The sequence below is a fragment of the Geotrypetes seraphini genome, chromosome 16 (assembly GCF_902459505.1).
Source record: "Geotrypetes seraphini chromosome 16, aGeoSer1.1, whole genome shotgun sequence".
Lineage (NCBI taxonomy): Eukaryota > Metazoa > Chordata > Amphibia > Gymnophiona > Dermophiidae > Geotrypetes > Geotrypetes seraphini.
Genome location: NC_047099.1, coordinates 41,707,459 through 41,716,106, shown reverse-complemented (window position 1 = coordinate 41,716,106; position 8,648 = coordinate 41,707,459). Strand labels below are relative to the sequence as shown.

Here is an 8,648-nt window from a genome sequence, read left to right as displayed (position 1 = left end):
ATGAGTGCAGCAATTGCAGCTCCAGAACGAGGCTTGATTTTCACAGCGCTGGTTGAATAGTTAATGCCTCCCCAAAATACCAGGAGCAGCCAAGAAACCGAGGTAGGAGAGGAAAACCCGGACAGACTCTCCCATTTTAGACAGACGTCTGGACACTCCTTTAAAAAGAGGACTTGTCTGGCTAAATCCGGATGTTTGATCATCCTAGATAGAAGAGGAGGGGGAATGAGGGGGGTTGTGAGGGCTCCACTGAAAGTTTCTGGGTGGCAAGCAGCGGCGGTGGACCCCGGGGTGGGGGGGGGGAGTTGAATTGTGCTGGAGGGAGGTGGGGAGAGAGGCTGGCAGGCAGGGGCGGTGGACCCCGGGGGGGGGGGTGTTGAATTGGTGCTGGAGGGGGTGAGACAAAGGCTGGAAAGCACATAGGAAGGAGGCACTGGGGGCACTAAGGTCATAGAAAGGAAGGAGGGAGGGAATAGAAAGGGACGATTGTTGGGCCTGAGTGCAGAAAGAAAGGATACACAGTCAGAAGGAAATGCAACCAGAGACTCATGAAATAACCAGAAAGCAAAGGTAGGAAAAAAGATTTTATTTTCAATTTACTGAGCAAAATGTGTCACTTTTGAGAATTTATATCTGCTGTCTATATTTTGCACTATATTTGTCTATTTTTCTATAGTTATTGAGGTGACATCTTTGAAAACCCCCCAAATATAAATGATAATTAACATTTTCTCTGTGTATTTGTGCTTTGTGTTTTTTTATTTTATGGTTACCATTATGAAATAATAAGATATTGTGTGTACATGAAAAATGAATGGATCTGCGCGTGCTGGCCCTTCCGCTCTGGTCTCATTTTTCATTGGTTCGGCTGGGGCACGACGGGCCAATCACAACCAACCTCAGAGTCCGTCCCCCTCCCCGAGGTCACCTGTGATTGGCCCCGCTGTGCCGCGAGCCGAACCAATGAAAAGAAATGAGGAAGTGGTTTGTTGGGTTGTTTTTTTTTTTTTTTTTTTTTTACCAATAAACCCGTTTCCCGCCCCAAATAGCCCGGCGACTGAAAAGTGTAGGCCGAGTGGGCGGGAACGCTGAAGCTGTTTCCGGCCCGGCCCCCTCGGCTTCCGGCGTCTCTCGAGCTCCTTCCGGCGTCGGGCTTCCGGTGCTTCGGGCTTGGGTGAGTGGCTCTGCGCTTCCTCCAGGGATGGAGTTTGGAGATAATTATAATCATCATTTGATTCTTCTATACCGCCATCCCGATAAAGTTCTGGGCGGTTCACAAGATTAGAAGAATCAGAAACCAGACAGAGGCAGAAAGCATTTGCAAAACGAGACAAACCGTTTCGTTTCGTTCAAGTTGAATTAAATGTCAACATACAAAGCGAAAAAAGGTTCAAATACATTTTTTGTAGGGGGGAGGATAGAAATTTTTAAAATAAATGAGACATCCTAGCCTCTGAGGCCTGGCTGCCCCCTTCCATCAGACCCCCCTTCCCCCCTTGACTTATTTATTTAATCATTCCATTTTCTGTCCCTTTCTCCCATGGATTTATTCAGGTACTGGAGCATATAGAAGAGATTTTAACATGGGGGGGCGGCTTCCCTCCGCTCAGGACTGTGAAATCGTAGCTCTTCGTTACAGCTCCCAGAAGCTCTTGCTGGTCTCCTGGGCCTAGCACCCTCCTCGACACACGCTGCCCCCTGATCTCTTTCCCCTTCTTAACGCGTACCGCCCCTCCCCCTTTCCTTATTTTAGCCTACTACCACTGCCCTTTTCCTTTCACCCTACACAAACCGCTGCCAAGATTTTGATTCCTTAGGTGTCTCCTAAATGCAACACCCTGTTTTGCCTCTCTGAAGACTCGTGTGTTTCTCTGTGGACAATTGATAGCAGGTTTTAATTTTGAAAGGGGAGGGGGGGGGCTAGAGAGGTAGGTTATCTGATGAAATGCATCCCCATAGGAACCAACTCTGAGGGGTACTTGAGCAAACTCCTTAATTGTGTTCACAGATGGGGTAATTTCCCTAGCATCCCCCAATAATTTTGAAAAGTTGGCTCCTGTATACATCCTAGGGACCACGGAGGAAACAATCTGGCCAGGACTGCTCTGCATTACTTGGTTTGGTCTGTGGTGCCTCATTAGTAGAGTGAGAAGGATTGGGGGTCTAACAGCAATGCTGCAGAATAGCATTAATTTATGTTATGCATTTTTCCACCAAGAAACCTCAAATTGTACTACAACAAGTGAAATTATAGGGTAAATAGAGACTAGGATAGACCGGATAACATGTTCAGGGCATTTAGAAGCTGTCACAGGAAGCTATAGAGGGCTGGATTTACATCAGTGGGGTAACAGTGGCAGTGTTTTGACCATCCTTCCACTTCTAACCCTGCTGTTTATTTGCTTTTGGCCAGGACTCTGACGAGCAGAAGGTGAAACATATGCTTTATCAAATCATGTTGTTATCTTCTCATGTTTCACTCTGGAATTCAGTTATTTTCCTTTCTTTTCCAGATGCGAGCAGCAGTTTTCACACATTGAAGGATTGTTTTATTGTCTTTTTAAAGCACATTTTGCCTTTCATGCAGTTGTTTTTTAATTCTTTAGAAAAAGAATTGGCTGCCTAATTTAGCAGCATGTCAGGTTTAATTTTAAATTTGGACCTGAATGGCAGCCAGCCTCAGTGGAAGGCCAGCCAGCCCAACCAGAAACACAAACGTTTTCTTAAGAAGCGGAGGTTTTTAGAGAGAAAGGGTTTTCTGAAGCAGAAACAACTTCCACAGCAGAGCCAACGGTATCAGCCTACCAAACCAGAAAATGCCTTTGCTGGCTTTCATGGGGGCTCCAACTCATGGAAAAGGAACAAAAATATGACCGACCCAGTTCACAACACGGATAAAAGGAGACCAGAGATGAAAACTAACTCCTTTGACAGCAGTACATTGTCACATCACACCTATCAACCAAAGCCATCCTTAACATCAAACAGTAGTAATTGTTCTGAAGAGCAGATTCATCCTTTTCATTCCCAACTGACACGGTCTGCGCCAAGAGGATCTAAAACCGAGCAACTGAAACAATCAAGTTTATTTTCTGTCAGTTATTCTATTGTCAAAGACCGCTCCCAGCCCCTCGCTGACACACCCAAAGTAAGTCTGCTCGGTGAATATGAAAGCGGTTTTTCTACTGACTGCCCTCACAAAACAGTGGCGATTGACTGTGAGATGGTGGGGACGGGACCTGGGGCACGCCACAGCGAACTGGCCCGCTGCAGTATAGTGAGCCATCAAGGTGATGTGGTGTATGACAAATACATTAAACCCACAAACCCTATCACGAACTTTAGGACGAGATGGAGTGGGATCCGGAAGCATCACATGAAAGATGCAACTCCATTCATGATGGCCCAGAGAGAGGTGAGGAAAGGGCTATGTAGGTTGAGAATTTTTTTCATCTGATTTTATGAATTTCACTGTAAGTATAATTTCAATTTGTTAGCATCATCAGTTCTCATATTAGTATTTAGGCAACTGTCCTGTATAATCTTATTCCACAATAACTGATCCCTAGAGCTGTTAATCACTAGCTTTTAACTTGTTAATTCAACTCAATTTGTAGCATCTTTTAATCATTGTAAACCGCATAGAACTTCACGGTCTTGCAGTATATAAACTGTTATTATTAGACCTAAATTAGATGGAAAACAGAAAATAGAGTGAGCAGAAACAACATCCAGATAATGAAGCCTGAGGGGCAGACTACTTTGGGAAGTAAATTGGTTTATGGAAACTTAGATACGGGCAGGAACACCAAACAGTGGGCACCAGCTTATGCAATTGTCCTTCACATCATATTTCGTAATTATATGGGTCACCAAGGATCTTAGATAATTTTATTTTATATATTTTTATATATTTGTCTAGCTGAAACATGGTCATGCCAGGTTTTCTCTCTTTTTAATACATTGTTGTTTATTTTCATGTTTGTATTGATGAGCTCCTGTTTCTGGGTTTACGTATCACTGCAGTACTGTTTCCAGATCTAAACCAAGGACCGTGGCTCAGTAAATAATCTGTTGACCTAGAAATCTATCTGAAACAAATATATAGAAAAAGAGCCAGTGGAGTTTAGTTAGCCAAGAAACCCTGTGCTTATCCCATTTTGCTGAACATTTTAACAAAAGGCGGTCTATCAAGCCCTAATAAACCCTAAACTGGATTTTTTTTATTTTTAAGCAAAGCTGTTTGTCCATTGCCTAATTTAGAGTAGTGGATAATTCCCGGGAGCTCTCCTTTCTCTTTAAGATCCTGAAGATCCTGGCAGGTAAGGTGGTGGTTGGTCACGCCATCCACAATGACTTCAAGGCCCTCTGCTACTTCCACCCGAAGTCGCTGACCCGTGACACGTCCCAGATCCCGCTGCTAAACAGGAAGGCCGGCTTTCCCGAGAATGTGCCCGTTTCACTGAAGCGCCTCACCAAGCAGCTGCTGAACCGAGATATCCAGGTACCGCCGAGCCTCTTCTGGTCTTTCTAGGTACTTGTACACACTTCTCATTTAGGGGTGCTTTTGTGCACTAGCCGATTTAGCGCTCGCTAAATGCTAACATGTCCATTATATTCTATGGATGCATTAGCGTTTAGCACGCCTTAGTAAAAAATTTACAGATAGAAAACCAACCTTGTGTGAACTCCATCTATTATCGTTCCCAATAGTAAAGGGCTGTTAGAAGCATTTTTTTAAAATAGAACTTTAGCCCATCAAGCTGGTTTTTGGGGCAAGAATTTTAACAATTTGATAAGCAAGTACCAAACATTTAGAAAGATGCTGAAAACTCATTTATTTGCTAAATTTTCTAGCTAAGGCTTCTGTTAACCGAGTATGTTCAAGTTCCGTTTATTTAATATACCACAAATATAAAACCAGAAGGCAAAGAACTGAGATGATTTTGCGGTATACAAATGGCTTCTGTTCTTTTATGTTCACTGCTGGAGTTCTTCCTGTGTGGTCTCTGTGTAATTATCAATACAAAACTTGGCTTATGTTGCGATCGATGTTTCTTCAGAAAGTTGGACCAATCGAACAACTCGGAACATAAGAGTCCAACAAATAATATAAATTTTTACTGGTAGACCTCAGCGGTGATACCCAGGACTACTGAAATTAAGCATTCACTTGGGATTTTTTTCTCTACATTTTGTCCAATGTGGGCAGTGGAGAGCGGCCGTGGCAGGGAACCCCCAAACCCCACTGCAAATGAACCGGCAGGAGAAATGCCCACTTCCTTCTGCCAGCACCCCCCCCCCCAGCTAACATCCTCAGCAGGAGGGATGCCAGGGAAGGGATGTTAGGGGGGGCGACTGGCAGGAGGGACTGGGCATCCCTCCTGCCAGGCATGTTAGGGGTGCTGCAAGCAGGACGGATTGGGCATCAAGCCCAGTAGCCTGTCCTCATGGTGGCTAATCCAGGTCCCTAGTAACAAAAGATTCTAGAACCCCAAATAGTATCAAGATTCCAGGCAGAATCTCAAAGAATAGCAAGGTTCCGGAACCCCAAAGAGTAGCAACGTTCCATGCTAACAATCCGGGGCAAGCAGTGGCTTCCCCCATGTCTTTCTGAAGGAGCCTACGAGAGAGTCTAGGAGGGGGCTCCTTTTTTTTTTTTTTTTTTTAGTTGTGAGGAGAGGAGGGCGTAAGGGTTGCTTCTGTTCGTGGGAAAATTACAGGATACGGTACAATGTTTTGGGTTCAGCTGAAAATGCACAAAATTCAGTCAGTGTCTGCTAGATGGCTTTCTCTGTGCCTGGGTGGAATTTGACCTGCGAACTTCATAGCAGGCAAGTTCACATAGGCTTTTTTTTTTTTTTTAAATAGGTGTCTGAAGATGATTTTGAAATTCAAACTCATTTTCTCTCTTTCCCTCCCTTCTTCAGGCTGGGCAAAAAGGGCATTCATCCGTGGAAGATGCCAAAGCCACAATGGAGCTATACCGTTTGGTCGAGGCTGAGTGGGAGAGAGAGCTGGCCCTGGCCCCCACTGAAGACTAACACGGGTTAGTCCCCTCAGCATATAGGGAGGCCGGGTGAAAGTTGCAGCCGGGACTGAAAGAATTTGAAGGGACCATCGGTAAACGCGAGACAGCTGCCCCAAATGTCAATGTGGACTGCGATAAAGTCATTGGCCAATCATTTGCCTCCATCACAGCACGTATCCGCAAGTCTTATTTTCAGGAGAGGGTCTCGTGTTCAAATTCATAATCGTATGATCTGAAGGTGCTTCTTGACACTGTGACATGGTGGCTGTGCAAAGGTGACTGGTAACCCCCCCCCCCCCCAGAAAAGAGATTAATTTTTCAGGTGCTCAGACCGTGTGCTTCAACAGCAAACCAGCTGAATAAAAGAACATGACTGAGCTAAGTTTCTCATTTGGTCCTGATGATCCTGACACTGTGTTTGTTTGGCTGTTCATGGCTCCTCTTGGCTTGGCCTCTGTTAACAGCTCAGAGATGTCCAAACTTAACTGTAAACTGAGAAAATGTTGACCGTGTAGGTAAGGGAGCAGAATAGAAAACCCGTGAACAGCACACCATAGGCATGCCTGGTCACTGAGCTGTCCCCACATCTGACACCTGTTAACCACTTAAAGGTCTGACTTGGCTTTGGCTATCCTCCTCCTTACCAGCAGTGTGAAGGACATCCTGAGTGCTCCAGGCCTACCTATTTTTGTGACTGCTTATAGTGTATTAGTAAGAATGGGGACCTTCTGCCATGTTCAAGAAGTGACCCAGAAACCTGGCACTACATCCTGTGGCTATTCTGTAAAAGAAAAAAGTGAAGTCGTGGTTAGAAAGGATAGAGATACCTCGATGACACTAAGGAGTAATTCTGTAAAGAGGACACCAAGAGTTATGTACCAGCCATGCACATAAATGACCTGGGTACTGGCTTATATGGGTTCATGAGGGCATAATGCCAATATTCCTCTACTCCGTGAAACACTCCTTAAAGGCCTGATAAGAATAGCCTTACTGGGTCAGACCAGTGGTCCATCAATGGCCAATCCAGGTCACTAGTACCTGGCCAAAACCCAGAGTAGCAACATTCCATGCTACCGATCCAGGGCAAGCAGAGGCTTCCCCTATGTCTTAACAGACTATGGACTTTTCCTCCAAGAATTTGTCCAAACCTTTCTTAAAACCAGCTACACGATTCGCTCTTACCACAATCTCTGGCAACGCGTTCCAGAGCTTAACTGTTCTCTGAGTGAAAAAAGTGTCGTCCTATTGGTTTTAAAAGTATTTCCCTGTAACTTCATCGAGTGTCCCCTAGTCTTTGTAATTTTTGACGGAGTGAAAAATTGATCCACTTGTACCCATTCTACTCCACTCAGGATTTTCTCTTTTCCAAGCTGAAGAGCCCTAATCTATTTAGTCTGTCCTCATATTTGGGCGGGGTGGGGGTGGGGCACGCCAAGAGTGCTATAACCTGCATATGGTTTTTTGTGATTTAGGTGGGATCGTTTAGCTCTATGGCTTGTGTAAGTGGTCATGCATTTTGCCTGTTCCACTAGTAGTTTTTAAGGAACATGGAAGCTAGGGTGGACTGCATATGCTTCTTTCTAGAATTGCCCTTTTCACTGGGTTTATTACTGTTAACCCTCTGTGTCCCCTGGTGCTTACTGCTTAAATGCCATAAGCAGTGTCGTTTTTACCTCTCACGGCTACATCTGTAACGAGCAGCTATGACTAAGGGCAGACTATAGTTCCTCCTCTGTTGACTAAGTCTTGCCGCATTTCCTCCCTCCCCTTTAGTCTCTAGAGGCTTTCTTAGGCCAGTGAGTAGGAGCCAGAGCCAGGCATAGGACTCAGGGCTTCTGCTCACACATTCAAGGTGCTAACCACTCGGGCTGCAGGCTGGCTGTCCAAGTATTCCCAAACAGCAACCAGTAATGCATCTGCTTCTCAAAACCAGTGAATCAGTACAGCATCACCGGATGAGGGATTTTGGTGTGGAGGAAGGAGGCAATGATACTATTGATGATTTTTATAATTTATTGATTTTTTTTTTTCCTGTAATCAAATTATTTTTATTCCTCTTAAAAGTAATCTTTATTTTATATCTTGTTCAAGATGTAAAAACACATTGTGAAGTTGGTATTGCCCTACATTGTCTCATTAGGAGCCGACCTCTTCAGGAGGAGCCTGGGCATCTCTCAAAGGACGGATTGGGTTTATTAACTTATACTGATGTGGGACAAGACTGAAGTGTATGCGTGATTCTGATACATAGTAAAAACAAGTAACATAACATAGAGCCCAAGAGACGTAAGGCGGTGTTACCTAGAGGGGATGCTCTGCTGCCAAATAAAGCGTTTTCTCCTGAATTCGTTAATTTGATGTGGAGAGCAGAAATTCAGGCTATAGAACAAGTGCTGCCAGAAGAATCTGGCTCGAGCAGATACTTCATAGTGTCCAAGAAAGGCTCATTCTAGATCTCACACACGTCAACGAGGCCCCGAAGGTTAAACTAAACTAAACCTTAAGTTTATATACCGCATCCTCTCTATAAAGATGGAGCTCGGCACGGTTTACAGGAATTATTTTTTAAACCCCCACATATAAGAATTAGTGATTTATAAAGAGAGCAGCGAGA

At 44.5% G+C, this 8,648-nt stretch overlaps 1 protein-coding gene across 4 annotated transcripts; it reads left to right on the top strand.

The window, feature by feature from the left end:
- Nucleotides 1-28: 28 nt before the first annotated feature.
- Nucleotides 29-6,408, top strand: ISG20L2 (interferon stimulated exonuclease gene 20 like 2). 4 transcript variants are annotated; one of them, XM_033925219.1, is made up of 4 exons: nt 29-102; nt 2,514-3,415; nt 4,304-4,504; nt 5,931-6,408. In XM_033925219.1, exons 2-4 carry the CDS (start codon nt 2,636-2,638, stop codon nt 6,042-6,044), a joined length of 1,095 nt encoding a protein of 364 aa, XP_033781110.1. In that variant the 5' UTR covers nt 29-102; nt 2,514-2,635; the 3' UTR covers nt 6,045-6,408. The 4 variants fall into 4 exon arrangements, with proteins under 4 accessions (XP_033781110.1, XP_033781109.1, XP_033781108.1 ...); XM_033925218.1 differs by lacking the exon at nt 29-102 and adding an exon at nt 509-570; XM_033925217.1 differs by lacking the exon at nt 29-102 and adding an exon at nt 1,056-1,174.
- Nucleotides 6,409-8,648: the final 2,240 nt, after the last annotated feature.